Source organism: Limulus polyphemus, unplaced genomic scaffold (genome assembly GCF_000517525.1).
Source record: "Limulus polyphemus unplaced genomic scaffold, Limulus_polyphemus-2.1.2 Scaffold619, whole genome shotgun sequence".
NCBI classification, from domain to species: Eukaryota; Metazoa; Arthropoda; class Merostomata; order Xiphosura; family Limulidae; genus Limulus; species Limulus polyphemus.
Genome location: NW_013666229.1, coordinates 149,804 through 167,938, shown reverse-complemented (window position 1 = coordinate 167,938; position 18,135 = coordinate 149,804). Strand labels below are relative to the sequence as shown.

At 33.7% G+C, this 18,135-nt stretch overlaps 1 protein-coding gene across 3 annotated transcripts in view; it reads left to right on the top strand.

The window, feature by feature from the left end:
- The first annotated feature begins 404 nt into the window (after positions 1–404).
- LOC106459508 (docking protein 2-like) overlaps positions 405–18,135 on the top strand; it is a 21,407-nt gene continuing 3,676 nt past the window's right edge. The window contains exons 1-5 of one of the 3 annotated variants that reach the window (XM_022386004.1): positions 405–500; positions 711–789; positions 2,914–3,093; positions 9,492–9,708; positions 11,304–17,802. In XM_022386004.1, coding sequence (XP_022241712.1) covers positions 721–789; positions 2,914–3,093; positions 9,492–9,708; positions 11,304–12,661 — 1,824 coding nt within the window. In that variant the 5' untranslated portion in view covers positions 405–500; positions 711–720 and the 3' untranslated portion in view covers positions 12,662–17,802. The other 2 variants (XR_002610579.1, XM_013919133.2) reach the window with 2 other exon arrangements.

The window sequence follows — 18,135 nt, the reverse complement described above, 5'->3', positions numbered from 1 at the left end:
CCGAAGGTTCGAGAAGGACATGGCGTGATACTAGTCACGTGACCTCGTGACGCAACAATATATTTGCCTGGAAAAAGAAAAACTTGCTTGTCGCCGCAGATAGCGCTGTCGTTTCGTACAAGTTGCGTGTCGATCGGTACCGCAACGACCGAGATATCAGCGTGGGAGAAGGATGGCTTTTAGCCTTTATATAGTAGATAGTAAATATAGAGTACGTGCAATAATTCTAGTGAAAGTAAAACTTTATCTTAATCTAGTATATAAAATTTAAGGACAACAAGGGACCGCTTGGTCCATCAAGGCCATCCCATTCACTATAGTAAAGTCTAAAATAAAAATAAGACACTCAAAGTCAGCCACGAGAGCTAATGGCGTATGTGTAAATACATTGGATGATACAGGTTTTATATTCTTTTGGATGCTAAAGGCAAGCTGAACAAATAAATTAATAGTGAGTTCAATTCCAATAGGCGGCGCAGCATTCTCCTGTTGGTAAATTGGTACGCGAAATGAGCTACTGGTAACAAGTTGACTGTAACTTTGAATAAATAGGATATGGGATGATATTTAGTACCAATACCATCAACGCTGAAGCAGTAGATGTAGAGTGTTATTGTAAAATTATGACGTGTACGATTTTAATTATTTAGCATATATTTTAAGTAATGGAAGTGTTGAAACTTTATTTGCATATTTTTGGATAATTGTAGAAATAAAATTATGGAGAAAGAAGAAGCTATACTAACTGGATATCTTTGGACTCCACCACAAGGAATAAGTCTTTTGAAGGTTTGTGAGATGTGGTCCTTAAGCCTATTTTTACTTGACCAAACTAACGCCAAATAATATGGTGCGGAAGTAGGTGTACCATGTAGATTAAATTGTCCACGTAGGGAAGGCTTAGTGAGGCTACGCCTATTAGTATTAATCTTTGTATGAACATATCGGTGACTGCAACTTTTAATAAAAAGCACAGTACATATAAATTATAATATTAATTTGGTATTAATACTTTGTTGCTAAGTATAGTACTTTGATTATAACTTACATGTAACAATTACTTGAATTAGTGTTAAAATTATTAAATAAAATTAATACATAATTATTTGTAGGCAATATATTGTTTGGTCAGTTATAAATTGATACTAATACTCAGTAATAGTAATACAGTGCCAAAGATATTGGAGAAAAAGCTTGCACCACTGGACACTAACTTAATCATGGTGTTTATTTTGAGTTTGATATACCCCTGTTTCATAGCTTTAGACTATTACAAAAATAAGTTGGGCCAGAAAATTGAACAGATGTTGGACAATTTTGGGGATTTTAAATTTTGTGAAACATACCACCTTTTTTGGGAGAACTTTTTTCTAAAAATTGAGAAATTTTAAGGAAAAATGGCAAACCCACCTACACCATCTTTGTAGACATAATCCCTTCTCCTTTTTTAAAAATCCTGCATTTTTGCTTACACTGTACTGCTTGTATATAAAAAATAAAATGGACTTGTATAAACTGCAACAATCACCAATTCTTTGGTATGATACTCCTAGAAACAGGAATATAATTTATTATAAATTCATGCAAAACAAAAACCTTTATTTATTTACCTGTAATCTGGTTTCAGTGATTTGGATTTGATGTGATACTCCTAGAAACAGGAATATAATTTATTATAAATTCATGCAAAACAAAAACCTTTTATTTATTTACCGGTAATCTGGTTTCAGTGATTTGGATTTGATGTGGTAGTCCTTGAAGCAGGTTAATGCACACAATCCAATGTTTGATGAAGGACAGTAGTGTTCTAAGTGTGTTACTGGCTGTACCTGCAGCATTTAGTGATGTCAACTAGTGGCAGATGGTTTCTGGCTGTACCTGCAGTGTTTAGTGATGTCAATTAGTGGCAGATGGTAGTAGCACACAGTGTCAAAACTTGGGCAAAATCCTGCAGTATAATAAAGTTTGTCTCGAGTCTGGCTCAAGATGATTTATTTTTGTTCAGCTTACTCACCTTGAGACTGTCTCTGGATAACCACCAAGGAGGTTAAGCCTCAGATTTATGTTTTTATTTAATAATATTGTTTCTTGACAGATAACTTTCACCAAATTTTGTCTCACGTACACACAATTTACCTAATATTAAACTCTTGATCGTAAAAAATGTACAAAAGTTTTGTAGACTAATTAATAATCTTTTCAACTTGCACTTTTGACAACCACTACTAAACCTCAACCAGTCTCATCTATGAACCTAGCTAGGTCTCTGAATAATGATTTTTCCTGGGTATTGTAATATTGTAAACCTGTATCTGATCCAATCACAGCTGATCAAACTCTATATATTAATTTACATATCTTTACATTAGTTAGTATGGGTTTATAGCAGTCAAATTCTTGTGTTATGTGCATTATAATCATTTCTGTATGTAATCTCTGAGAAAAAAGAAGAGGTTTTGCATTACCGTGAACAGAAATATTAGAGAATTTTACATATTATTTTATGTAGCATAAGAGCATTCCAGTAATAGTTTTATTGACCTATATTATGTTATAGCCATTTGAGTCAGGTTAGATATTTTTTTAACATGTACAAATACATCTTGTGAGACTTGTGATAGAAGGGTGTTATTACAGAAGGAAGAAGGTACACAAGTGTAGAATATATATATATAGAGAGAGTTATTTATTTTTCTGATAATAAATGTTATGCTAAACCTTGCTTCAGTTTTGAAACATTTTCATTTAAAAAGTACTTACTTAATATAGATATTTTTGAAAGGTTAAAACATTTTGTATTATAGAGAAAACAAATTGCAAGGTAAATGATAAGAGAAGAATGTAGTTTTGATATTTAGGTAATAGACATATTCTTACAACTTTGAAAAGGAATATTTTTTTCTCAAAATAAAGAAAACTTGGAAGAAAGGATTCTATGGTCTCTACACAGCAAGCAAACGTGGAATCCAGAGGCTGGAAAGTTTTGAAACAGAAGAGCAATTTTTGCGGCAAGCCCCTAATAAGATTTTTATCCTTACTGACTGTGTAAAAATCACTGCTGCTCCCCAGAAACAACAAGCAAATGTTTTTGAGGTAATTTTAGTACTATTAATGCTTTCATGTAATTATTAATTCTTGGTGATTTTGAGACCCTTTTCCAATGTAGGTGTCAAAATTTTGAATTTTAAAATACCACCAAAAAGAACTTACTATACCAGTAGTTTTTCATTTACTAATAATAATATAAATTTTTTATTGGTGTTTAAGAATTTTCAAGGAAGTGGTAGTGTTAATATATCACCTTTTTTTCATATTTAATGGTGAGAATGATAAGATTAGGGGACATTTTTAAAGTTTAGTAGCTGTGAAGGTCTAGATCAGGTACATGCAACTTCTTCCAGGGTGCAGATAGATAGCAATTTATAAATGTACTTGTGGGTCATGCTGTACGAAACAAAATCTTAGCTAATGATCCATTGTGTAATATTGTATATGTTTTTTAAGGCAATATTTTTAAAAATCCTGAATTTACCCTAGTGTACGAAATGTGAAATTTTTTTTCTCTAGACATCCCCTCTTCTCTAATTTATTCACCACCCCTCCAATAATTACAAAATTTAATGTAAATTACTCACTATAATATCGTCATCACATAAACAAAGCATAATTTTCTTAGCTACAATTTTGTTTAGTTACAGAGCCATCAAATAGAAAACCAGACCCCCTCTTGCCACACCCACTTGTCACATCCTCTCTTTCAGGATTTGTCAGTAGTTCTCTTTGATGCTTAATACTATATTATCTATAACCAATAGAAAGCCAAGGTTTTCATCTATCAAATGACATATTATATTATATTGTTTTCTGTAGATAAAATTGTCAATTTCTCTTTCAGTATAAGCTTTGTTCCCACAGGAATGATATTGACTAGCTTGGATGAATTTGTAACAGCTCTTGTCACATAGCTAGGAAGCCAGAATAATTTTTATAGTTATGGGACATGTCAGCTTCTTGCATGTTATTATTCTATGTTTGTTGGTGCATTATTTAAATTATTGAGTGAACTACTACCATTAGTATAGAAAAAAAAAAGTAGGGTTAAGTGTCATCAACAGTGGTCAGCAAAAAAATAAAAGGCCTAGGTAAGTACTTGATTTCTTGTTTTTCATGTGTATTCTTTATTTATTATTATAAAAGTAACTAAGATGTAAAAAAAGGAAATTTTTTGGGTTAGATTAGGTAAAATAGATAATATAATATATTTGTGTTTGTGGGCAGATCTGGATTCAGTTACATTTTAAGAACTCTTTGTGGAGTGGATATAACCACCTCACGAGCCGTATGTTGCACGTGCCTGGTTTAGATGTATGAACCAGGTCCTTTGTTGTCCTTATGCTATACACAATATATTTAATGCAATAGAATACATGATCAAAATATTTATGAGGTTGTAAATATGTAGATTGGTTGTCTGCTGTCTGCAAAGTTCTAGATAAGAGTCTATTTATACTTTATATTTCTTAAACAGTATATTGAAAACTATTTGTGGGATGGTCTGTTGTTTGAGTGTATTAAAGATAATGGTAGGTTGATTGGATACAGATACACAGAATAAATAGTTTATAACGTGTTAGATTGTTGTGGAATGTGAAAATTGTCATTTCCTGTAATTGGTTTGGACATCATTGTAAATGAAGTAGAAATTAATACCAACGTGAAAACAGTATGCATGAAAAATACTATATAACTCTTAACAAAGTAATTATAAAAGTCTTGAAAGATACTCCTTTGTCAATGAGGGATGTCTTTGTCATCCTGTTGAAGAGAAAACCATTTTACAAAATGTTGATGTTTTTTTACAAAAGTGTTATATAGCTGCACTCTGTTCCACTGCTACAGTGAGAATGCAGACAGATATTACTGCCCTACCTTCCGAGTTTTTAATTCCAGTCACTTTTATGTTCTATTACCCTCTGCAGACAAACAGGTGGATAACTTCACATTCACCCACATCCTTGTCTCTGCCAGTATCACCAATGATTGATCAAGACCAGTTTCATCAGCCCCGCCGATATGCAAAACCATTATTCGCCCGTGCCCTCACTCATTGGAACCATGTCTTTATCAAGACGTCCCCCTTTGTTCCTGGACAGGGTCCATGGAGAGAAACCGCTTGTTGCAAATAAAAACGTTGATGCTCCACACCTAGATGTCTTGGTGAAAAGGGTTGCAATGATATAATGGAGCTGCAAAAGTCATCTTGCTGATGGAGATGACATTAAAACCTTACTCACTTCTTACTATTCTGTGTATCTCCTAACAGGAAGCATTTCTGAAAACCTCCAATACTCTCACTATTTTTAAGTTTTCATGATACATAAAGATCAACTTCAAGAAGGAGTAACAATGCTGGTTGACCAGCAAATATATTCCCTCAATGAATGTGCTACTCATTATTCATCTGGAAAATCTGGCCATCCATGTCTGTACTGACACACTATTCTTTCTTTACTTATTTCCAGAAGAAGAAGGTGATGAGGTTAACCTTAACCTTTTTACTGTGTATCCCGAGTTAACTCGTCCAGCAATAACCTAATACGCAGCATGAACCTCGAGTATACTCGTCATCAGGCATTACATTTACTTACCCACTGTGTACAACGAGTTGACTCGTCCTACCTGCAGAAGACAAGCACAATGTCGTTGACTTGCAGATGGAGGGTAACGCAACAGCCTACAATCTCCAGTGTCATTCATTATTATTTTTAGCTGTTGTAAAGTAAATTAGTGGGCCAAAAACATGGTCTCTCTGCAGATGAAATACAACATATGTTGTTTGATTCTGAGGATAGCACATCAGAATATGATAATGAGTCTAGTTCTAGCAATTTAGCTGTGGCAGACAATGATGGTGGTGATGAGAGCACGACAGATGAAAGCCAGACTGACAGTTCTATATCGTTCAGAGGGTCACCTGGCCGGTGTATCGCAATAACTGACACAAATGATCTATTACTGATGATGTGATTAGTATGATTGTTACTGAAACAAACAGACAAGTGCATCAGCTTATTGAGGGCTCGACCTTAAAGCACAGATCCAGATTGAACCAGTGGCATGATGTTATGAGCGATGAAATGAAGGTTTTGTTTGCAGTGTTTATTTATCAAGGAATTATTCAAAAGCTTGAAGTTTGGTTATATTGGTCAACAAAACCATTTCTTGAGACACTGTACATCAGACAGATAATGACTGAACTGCATTTCAGCTTGCTCTCAAAATGTCTTCACTTCGTTGATAATAGTTCATTGCCAGAGACCACATCAGCTGCAGAGAAATCATTCTGGAAAATCAAAAACTTCTTTGATGCACTTATTGAAAGATTCTCCACTGTTTAGTGCCTGAACAACATGTGGCTATTGATAAATCGTTGATGCACAAAAATGAAATGGTGACTGTACACACACGTTGGGGAGATAAACAAAAACCCACTGCAGTGCTTTTATACAACAACAATATTAGTGCCGTAGACTAGATGGATCAGTTGCTTGTCACATATTCAACAGGAATTAAGAGATATAAAATGTGGTACAAAAAACAATTTTTGCCACTTGCTCAATCGAACTGTACTCAATAGTTATATTCTATTAAAAAAAAAAGACAACACAGCTGTGCCTTTGGGCAAAATGAATCACTTACAGTTCAGAATAATGCTGATCGAGAGAATTCTTGAAACTTATCATGATCCGGCCATGATTCCTCGTGGAGGAAGACCATTGCTGAATGAATCAAATCATCTGCAACTAACTGGACATCATTTCCCAAAGTTTATTCTGCCAAATGAAGGCAAAAGCACACCAACATGATGTTGCAAGGTTTGCTGCTCTCATACTGGATCAGATAAGAAGAAAATCAGGAGGGACACAAGATATTTTTGTGAAGAATGCGATGTTGCTTTGTGTCCAACACCATGTTTTGAAATCTATCGTACCAAGCATAACTACTGACATTCAGTCTGTGACAGTGGCCAAAACTTGGACTATTTCTTCACGTGTATGAATGATTTATCATAACTAGTGGTGAAATTAAAGGTTATTGTGAAGCTCTCACACAATGTTCTTTGCGTATAGTTGATGTCATGCAATAAAAATGTTTTAAAAAATTGATTACACAACAGCCATAAAATTCTAAAAAAAATTTCCCGTTAACGGAGTTAATAATCGTATTGAGTATTTGCTTTTTTCCTTCACCATTTTGGAAGACTAAAATGGACACAGTTTAATTTGGTATGGTGTGGTTATTGATGAAAGGTGTCAATCCATGGAGTATTCACACTCATATCACAAATTTTCTCTGGTACAGGAGAACTCGCCCATTTCTCTTTTTTTTTAGTTGGACATTCACTGCCATTGATCTAGCCATCTGTTCACTCTCATTGTTCTTTCTATTGGGAGGTGGACAGTGATCCATGAAGTAGTGATCATCTTCCCATCATCATTCTAAAGGGAGATTAGCAGCATTTTCTTCAGAGTTTGGTCCTAGTGTCTGTTAATGACTGAATGGATGAAGTAACTGATCAAATTCTTCTGGCCATCCTTAAAACTTTTTTTTACATCTTCCATAACATCTTCATCCATGATGTAAACCTAACTGCCAAAGAGGGCTTAGAAATGAGCCAAGGATATCTCCCACAGATATCCCACTCTTAAGCTACATAATATTTCAGAATGCTGATGCATTGCAGGTTAGACTTAAAAGCCAGAAAGAGTCTTAGATTAAATTCACTCCCAATGTCTCTTCCATCACTAAATGTTGCAACCCAGTTGCCAAGACGTAGCTAACTTGCTGGATATTGCCAACTCTTTTTAGAGTGATTTCCTATTTATCAGGTGCCTCCACCTGTTTCCTTGCCTTCTTGGCCATCAACTCATTGGCCGAAAGAACTCATCATTTCAGCCAAACTTTATAATTCTGATGGAAATTAAACTTGCTGTACATTAGTCTGGCATATGTTGGTCTAACAAGAAGACATTCGTTATGAGATGTTATGCCATCTCTCTTTCCTGTCTTTCTCATTTTTTCACTGGTTCTTGTTAATCATACTTGGATAGGATGGTTAATGCTTGTCTCTTTTTGGTTCCTAAAATCAAACAACTTCATCTCCACCACACAATGCAGTATCTGCAGACATTACAAAATTTCTGTCACTGCCACAGTGTCTCACCTGGCAGTGTGTCATACCTAAGAGGGCTGTGCTTTTTTTTTTTCTAAGTAGTCTGCTGTTCTTCTTTTTGGTGTTTGTATGCAATCAAATTTGATTGAAATGGATCTGACATTAGGTGATTGAGGTGTTTAAGGTTGTTAGTGGAATTAATAGTGTTGATGCTTCACCTTTTGTTTAGTCGGGAAGAAGAGATACTCCTGACTGAAAGTATCAACTTCTCTTTGAGCCTAAAGATCAGGTAACTCTTTTGGCCCTGTCAAGATTTACTGTAGCTCTCTGGATTCCCTCTAAATATTCTGTGTTCTGATTTGTTTGCAGTCTTGCTTGTCTTGGATTATGTAGAAGCTAAGCAGTAACTAATTGTATCATCTATACTGACTCACTTAGATCGTTGAAGACCCTGGAATTGCCTAATGTCAGTTCCTACCCATTTCTTTTAGATATTCAGAAAAGACTCGCCCACATGTCACCATAATTTTTTTTCTGTATAGTATTTCTAGTTCGTAGCTATGTTAGCATCTGAGGGAACAAGACTGCTAACACCATGGCCATGTTAGCCTCGAATGGTGATGTCAGTTATTTGTCTATTCCTTGATGCTAGTTGGCATGTGTTTTGGGGTAAGTAATGCATGAACAGATTGAACCCATAATTGCTGATTTGTGCAGGAATTGGAGAGAGGAAGTAGTTTTGTACTCATTACTTTATCTTACAAGAGAAGGACCTTCTAGAGTTTGACACTAAACTCACAGTTGCCTTCAACTTACTTTTCATGTTGATGCTACATTACTGCATAATAGCACCATTGTAACTTCTGGTTTTCCACTGACATTGGGTAGTGTCATTGGAGTGATGACATTGACCATGTTTGTAGTACTTATGGGCCATAGGTCTTTTTAATCCTATTTATTTAATTTCTTATTGTGAGATAGAATAAGTATGTGTGTGTGTGTATATATACACACACACTTATAATCGTAATGTACTCTTGTACACTTCAAATACCCAGTTTTTATAACTATATATAGATTAGCAACGAATAATTTTTTTTAACTGTACAATGTTTATAATGTATTTTCTGTATATCCATATGTATAGATGATTTTATTTCGTATAAAAAAGGGGTAGGTTAAAATACAAGTTCCATAGTGAAAGAAAATATTTTGATTACATTTTTGTATTATTAGAAGCTCTTACTGTTTTGTAAACCAGATGTAACCTTTAGTCTTCGCCAAAAGCAATTCATTTATCCGAAGTTGTTTCTTTCAGGTGAGGACAAAATGTCACACACACATATTTTCAGCAGAAAGTTTCCAAGAGATGACGAAGTGGATCACTTGTCTGCAGAGTGTTGCTTTTGGTATTCCTTTACCATCATCCTCTTCCAGTGACCAACAAGATACTTGTTCAAACCAACACAATCCACAATCCAGTAGTTCTGGTGTACACCAAGAGGAGAACCTACTGTATAGTTCTATGAATGCTCGTAAGTGGAGAAAGGACACAAACTCTTATCTCTGTTTGGATTTACAAAAGTGTTAAAGTGGTTTACTTATTTTTACTTTGACATAAACCAGTACTCTTAATGAAGTTGTAGTCAGTACAAGGTAATATGAAATAGTTTGTTAAAGATGTGACATGCATGTGATATAGAATTTTCTTTTACTTGCAGTAACAATCTGTAGGCCTGTTGGTTCTTCACTCTATTACATTTTACATTTAATAACAGTTCTTCGTTCTCTGTACTGTGCTCTGTCAATGCCATGTTATTATAAGATGATATAATTAAAAACAATTACTGTGAGAGAAAAATAATTATATTCAGTAGTTATTATATCATGGTGAAGGTCATTTGACTAAATTTATTAGTTGTGTAAAACGTTTTGGAAACTGATAAAAGATGCTTTGCAAAATCATTTAACAAAGTTTATAATATTATTGGATAGTCAACATGGTTTCACTAAGGGAAAATCTTGTCTTACAAATCTTTTGACATTCTCTGTCACAAGAGGGTACCTCAGGGTTCAGTCTTAGAACCTTTGCTCTTTTCGAGTTACATCAGTGACAGATGAAGGAATGGTCAATAAATTGCTTAAATTTGCTGATGATATTAAGGCCTTAGGTGTTGCTGACTGTGATCGATGATTTGTATCATTTAGTGAGTTGGGTAAATAAATGGCAGATATGTTTCAATTATAATAAATGTAAGATAATGCATGTGGGTTATCATAATTTGAATTATAAGTATAATTTGGGTGGGAATAACCTTAACTGTGTTAGGAAAGAAAAGAATCTTGTGTAGTGATTGATTAGTCTGTTAATCCATCCAAGCAGTGTGCTGTTGCTAGTGGGAGAGAAAATAGGATTTTAGGTTGTATCTACAGAAATATTGAATACAAGTTTAAAGAGATTATAATTTCATTGTATAGGTAACTGGTTAGGCAACATTTGGAGTATTGTGTTCAGTCTTGGGCCCATTATCTTAGGAAGAACACTGAATTGTTGAAAAGGGTTCAGAGGAGGGTTACTAGAATGATGCCTGGGATTGAAGGCTAACATATCTGAAATTGTTTTGTCTTGAAAAAATAATAGTCGGAGGGGATCTGACTGAGGTCTTTTTTCACACTAAACAGTGAGAATGGCAAGACTAGGTGACACAAATATAAATTTTGGCAGGTAGGAGTCATCTACAGTTGAGACAACTTTATTTTTCTAACAGTGTGGTTGGCATTTGGAATACGTTTTTTTTGGGATATTGTGTAGGCAGTAAATTTAAGTGAGTGTAAGAGAAAGCTTGATAATCATATGAATGATAAAGGCTGGCTTTGAGTTTTTTCTTTAATAGTTTTAGTTTAGTTTAGAGGATGGGACAGGACAGCCTCTCGACGGACCAGTAGGTCCTTTGTTTTCCCTAAACATTGACCACATTATTTGTTATTCTTTACAGTGGTTTTAATGTGTGTTTCTTTAGATTTTGTCATGCTTTAGCTGTAGTTTTGTTATTCATGTAATAGTAACCTTGATTTTCATTATTTTTTCATAAATGTAGTGTTGAAGTTACTGTTATTTATTTCTTTACAGCTGAAGTTTACGAAGTTCACATTGTAGAAACAGAAGCTTCTAGTCGGTGTACATTATTGGGTGATTACTATTTAATTGTCACTTCTGTAAATATATCCTTAGGAGAAAAGGGTCCACAAGGTCAGGTAGGTCGCGTACTATTCACTTGGCCATTTCGACACATCCGTCGCTATGGAAGTAGCCCAACAAAATTTTCCATTGAAGCTGGTCGGAAATGTACTTCTGGTGAAGGACTGTTTATATTTGAAACAAAAGATGGAAATGTTGTATTTCAGAGTGTTGCAGCACATGTTAATTTGTTGAAAATGTCTCGGAGTGAAGTTAATCTCTTGGAAAATTTTAGTGGTGGCTCAGGACCCACTTACTTTGGGAAACAGGCAGCTGCTAGCCATGAGAATCTCCACATGCTTACTCAAGTGGGGAAAGTCTGCCCAGGAGTGATCAAGGATACCTACCCATATAATAAAACTACCAAGAGCTCTCCTGAAAGCATTTTCCATGAATTCAGAAATGAAGATCAAAAGAGTAAGAGTCTTAAACCACTTCCTCCTATAACGAAACCTCCAAGAAAAAGTAAAGGACTTACTGGCAAAATAACACCAACCAAAGACATGGCAAAACCGATACCTAAAGTAGAACATGTATATGATGAACCTGATAGTTCAAACACACAGTTTGATGTCCATGAATTACAATACGTTGAACCTCTGTATGATGAACCAGAAGAAAATGAACAAAAACAAACTATAGGAGAGAATGAACAAGATGAGGTAGATGGGCAGTGTGAAGAACCCGTTTATGCTGTTCTTGAAGAAAATGCAAATAGACAAGAGATTAGTAGTGAACAAAAAGATGGTAGTCTAGCTGAGATAAGGACACTGTTAGTAACAGATGTACCCAAAGACATCGGCAGTCTTTCACTAAGTAGGAAAGTCATTTCTGCAAAAGGAGCTAATACAATATTTCAACAGAACGAGAAAGATTTGGGTGGAAGATATGCTAGTTTGAATCCTACAAAGAGGCACATCTATGGAAAAATAAATCCTATTAACAAATCTCCTGCAGCCAACATTGGAAGTGAGTTGGTCAGCCCAATTAATCAGTCTACTGTGTGGTACTCAGAAGTGGAAGTTGCACGGCACAGTCGAGATGAGGGGGAGACAACCAAGAAACAAAACGTTAATCCATTGGTGGGTGTTGAGTATGCAAATATGATTGCCTCTCAAGGACCAACTAGAGAGCTGATGGTTCTCCAAGATCCAAACCATGAGTCTTCCAATGACAGTGTTCCTTCACATTTCATGTACAATGATACTGAATATGCACAGGTACTTAAAAAGACTGGAAAAGTTAAGTGAAAATTTGTGGAATCAGTTTATAGATATACCTTAAAAAAAAACTGAAATTTTCTTATTGGATGTTATTATTTTATTTTGCTTAGTGATATTATCAGTGTATCTTTCCTGACAAATTATTATGAAAGTATGGAATATCTGAAAATAATACAACGATTATGCACAGTGATTTACTCATCAGAATTGCACTGTTGCTTGAACTGGTGGTCCTTGAGATATTACCCATGCTGCTTATTCAACCTTCTTACTATCTTCTACCATATATGATGGAAGGATTTCTAGAGCACTCCCAAGAAGTTGTGCAGTTTTCACTATCATCTTATATGTTTAGTTAACGGAATGCTCAGGACTTTGTTTCCAAACATCACCAAAATTATTCATACAAAATCTAGTTTTTATTTTGAAAGTTTTATGTATATAGCTGTTGATTTTCTTTTCTTCATTCACAAATTTTGAGAAATTTTTGCGGTTGTCATAAATTTGAATAATCTTTTATTTTATAAATTTTCTATTTACCTAAACCTACAAATTATAATTTTATATTTTGATACAAGCAAGCAGCCTTGTAGTGTTTTGGAATTTCTAGCAAAAAATAAAATAATTCCAAGAATTTAATTCTTCACGATCCTTTAATATTGTTTGTTCAACATGTTTACCTATAATCTTGTAGCTAACAGTTTGTGCTTTGCTTAAAATTAATTTCCTTTTGATGATCCCCAAACAAGATCACGTGTATACAAGTGCTGTCATTAACCAGTTGGTTTTTTGTATTTCTTCTGCAGATATTTCAAGGATGCTCAAAAACAGGTTATGTGTATTGTATACAGAATTTAGTGATAACTAGTCTAAAACAATTTTGGTGTGGACTGTGTGGCCACCTGTATTCACCCACCTGGCAAACTGTGCTATGCAATGAAAATTTGTCATTGAATAATAAGTTTTATGTGGATTATAAGGGTTAATATTTATAATAATTGATTCAGTTTCAATTGCAATATTTTGCCAGTGAAAATGGCTATGTAACAAAATATAACATAAATAGTATCTCTAGATTGCAACCAGAATTCTTTTTTATATTATAAACTTCATTAGGGTCTGACTTTTTTCACTATTTATAGCTGTATATGATTGAATGCTCATTTTTGTAAGAATATGAAGGATAAACCAGTCTGATGAAGAAGTATCATCTTCTTGATGATCATGTTGAGCCTTTCCACTAAGACTGAATGCTATAACTTGCTTGTTTGAGCTTTATTGTTAGTAGTACTCTACAGTGGTCAAAGTCCAGCTGAAAAGTTTAACTGGTATCAGGTTATTTAAGGATCCAAGGTTACAACCAAGTAGTGTGTTGTGATATTGTTCTGTTGTAGAGCGATTCCTTGATTTCAGATCTAGTCCGAGTTTTAAGAATAACAAACACAGCTCTGATTCACCCAGAAATTTTAGATCTGGTTTGCACTTAGACATATACTGTTGCCTAGGGCCTTCTGACCTTTTAAGTAGTGTGTTTTCATATGGATATTAAACTTTAATAAAACTAATAAACACTGTAGGTTCTTATATTTTGTTCACATCATAACCTTTGTTGCAACAATCACCTTCGGTCATAGGTTTCATTTAAATGATAGTTTAACATGTACTTATAACTTAGCAACATCTGTAGATCTAAGTTCGGTTTTAATATTTGAGATAGCTATCTGTATCTTGTTTACACTTCAGCATGAATGAATTATGGTATAATTACTTTTGAGATTACTCATCTACTTGCATGAAATAAAAACAATTCTTCTTTCTAAGGAGAGTTATAAGTAATGCATGTAAATTGAATTGTAAACAATATCATTAGTCTTTGTTTTTAGCCAGTTAGTGTGAAGAAAATTATTATAGGAAAGTAGTGTTGATTTTGACCAACTTGTATGTAAAATAATATAGAAAAGCCGTATTTTTGTTACTGTCTTGTATGATAATGAATACAATAAAAAATAGTGTTTTTTAACTCATTATTGTGAAAAAGAATATTATTAGAAACTAACATTCTCTTGTGTGGAAAACTAATATTGGATAACAGAGTTTACTAACCATTTAACTTTTAAGTTACAATCATTATGAAAATTATTAGAGGATTACATGTAGCATTTCATTAGCTTCAGGGGGTGGCAGGTTGGCATGAGTGAGGATGTATGCCAACTGTATTTTCAAGTGTACTGAATATTGACACATTTATCTATAAATTCCTCCCTATTGGTCAATGCCTTCATATTAATGTAACTATTTCAATATATTATCTAATTTGTAATTGAAATGTCCCAAAGTTACATATGGGCTAAACCCAAGAACTTCTGGAAGTTTAATAACAATCAGAGCTGGTAAGAGACACATGTTGAGACAGTTACAAAGAGGAAAATGTATGTGTTATTTCACCGAAGTTATCGTAAAATATACACAAGTCATAATTTAATAACATCGTCATAGGCCCCCAGTGGCATGTCTGCAAGACTTATACTGCTAGAAACTGGGTTTTGATACCTGTGGTGAGCAGAGCACAGATAATCCATTGTGCAGCTTTCTGCTTAACTACAAACAAACACATCATCATAGACATTTATAATAACAGTAATAAGGCTCTGACCATCCACAACAAGATGTAGCTCTCTGTCAGATTATTATGATCGTGACTTGGTTTTTACCTACCACTGATGCACTGGCAAGGCATGTTAGCAAGCATGTTTGTTGATGTGATTCAAATGTGTGAGTTGCTCTAACCTCCAGACTCTGTGCCAGACCTTTCATAGATATCTGTAGTAAGTTTATACTGTTGAATACTGGTCACATTCCCTTTCACTGTGACATTCCAAACTTCAATTGCTATTTGTCATTTAATTTCACAGTGATGAAGCAGTAGTATGAAAATAGCACAATATTGTACATGTTTAATATTTTCTTAGCGAGAAAGAGTAACAGCATGTAAACTGACCAGTAGTAGATAATTTCTCAGTAGACTGACAAATGAGTCAGAAAGTTTGTATATATATTTGAAGTTCAAATTTAAAACAGACCAAAGTGTCAATTGTTGCTGCAATATTTTCATTATGAAAGACCAGATTTTGTTCTTTGGGCATTATTAGCATTTGATAAGCATTGATTTTGTTCAGTTGTTCAACTGTGGCATCTGGCCGTAGCAGTTAGATAATTGGAGATGGTATTGAGATACCGAAGTTTAGGCCTCATCTATGCTGGCAACTTAGCTTGTATAGGAGTGGTATGTCCCCTACATTTTCAGGCCTCATTTTTGAAATTAGAATTAACATAGTTAGTAGCTGTCTGGGTAGAAAACAAATTATCCTGTGGTTATATTCCCATTGATATAGCCAATCAATAGTTGACAGGTGAATATGAATGTCTTTGATCAGTTCTATTTCTCACTATATATCTCATCATTTTGGGTAAGAGATTGGAGTTGGTGACCCTCTTCTGGGTGTTCGGTAAGTCTTCCATGTAAGTTACAGGACCGTTCTTATCTTATTAGTTTTTGTCGGTGCCAAAGAAGAAAAAAAAATGCCTTTCTCAAAATATTTTAGTAATTTCTAACCTTTGCTAGAGTTGGATGTTTAACATTTATTTGCTTTCTGTATGTCTCTGCGAGGTTCTGTTTTATTGGATAGCAGGTTGCAAGACAACTACATATTGCATATTTTAGTATGCCATGGATGATATTAGGAGTGCATATATCAGGTATTTTTGGTGATCATATTTAATGCATTTAACAACAGATATATATATTGTTACATAGTGTAAACATTACAGGTTTGAAATGTATAGTGGACTGTTCTTGTCTTCTTTCTTGATGGGATGACATTGTATTCTCTGTGAAGGAGCCTTCAATAAAGAAACTGTCAAGTTATCCAACTCAAGAAGCAAGGTGAAAGTAGTCCATTAAAACCCCACAAATCTATATGTTTATATATTATTGTACACTAAAAGGGGTTAATTATTAGAAACAAGTGATAAGATTTTTCATTACTTGTATATTTTTATTTTCAATATTAATAAATTTATAGTGTGTTATAGAATAATTTTTATATATTTTTCTATAAAATAAAAATATCGCTCAAATTGGATAACATTTGATACCATGATGAACCAGAAGAAGTACAGTTTAAAACTGTCGTTTTTATCTGCCTAGCCAAGATGTGCTGATGTTCAGAAACTGGGAATTTGTATCCAGTATGTGTAAGAGTTGTATATGTTTATCATTGCAAGAACTAGTTGGAAAAGGATGTGGCATCTAATACTTTCCATGGGAAAGAGTAGAAAGGTGTGAGTATTAAAAAAAACAACCAGAAAAACTCTACACCTGTACTAGAGATATACAATATAAAGATATTAACAAGTAATTTTATTTGAGACTTCAAGTTGAATTGGTTGATGAATAAATTAAAGTTGTGGTTATAAACAAACCATAGTGAAAATACATAGCAAAGTTGTTGTTTTTTCAAACATATGTGCAAGAAATTAATTGGTTTTAAAGAAAATAATTATATTTTTTAAATAAACGTGTGTATTTCTCACTGTTTATGAAAAGTTTGTGGATGAAAGCACCAGCTCACAGAATTCAATTAGAGCAACAGTTTGCATACCAAAATATTAAATCATATACTTTTATTTTAAAATGAAAATTGCATGTAGACCAAATTTTAATCAAGGTCATGGTATATTTTATATTGTTCCGACTGTTAAAAGAAGCGAGAACTACTAATGTACAACAAACTTACAGAATATAATTTTTATTCTAGCAGATTTATTTAGGTGATTATACAAAGATCTGTGTAAAACAGAAAATATGCTCAGGGTAAGATGCTTCAATTTACCTTTGGTTTCCTTAGAAACAGTGAGAGATTTATACCTGTTTACAGTTGAAAATTAGTTAAAAAAAAACTGCACTACATGTAATTGAAATAGTGAGTTAAGCTAATCATGTGGTGCTTATGGAAGGAGAGAATACTAGGGTTTGAACCTGGGAGAAACAACATATTATCAAGAAGAACACATTATGAATGTATTATTCAAGCTATGTTGTTTTCTTTTATATCGTACAGTGTACAAAGAGTATTATTCATTGATTAAACTGAAGTTTATCATGGTGAGCCTTTTGTATAATTTTCTTAGACAGTTAAGTTGATAATAGTTATTTACATGTATGTACAAACGTTTCTGTGTGAGTCTAATATGGAACACGGGCGAAGCATCTGTTTTACTTGTAGTACTGATTTTATTTAGTATTTTTTGTATCATATTTTGGCAGTTTTGTTTATCAGAAAGTTACATTTGTTATTAATAAATGAAGTAGATATTGTATGATATATAGAATACTTGGTAACATATTTTACAAAACATCACATATATATATATATATATATATAGTACCCAAAACTTCACAACATTAAAATAGATGCAGTGTGTATTTTTTTCGATAATGT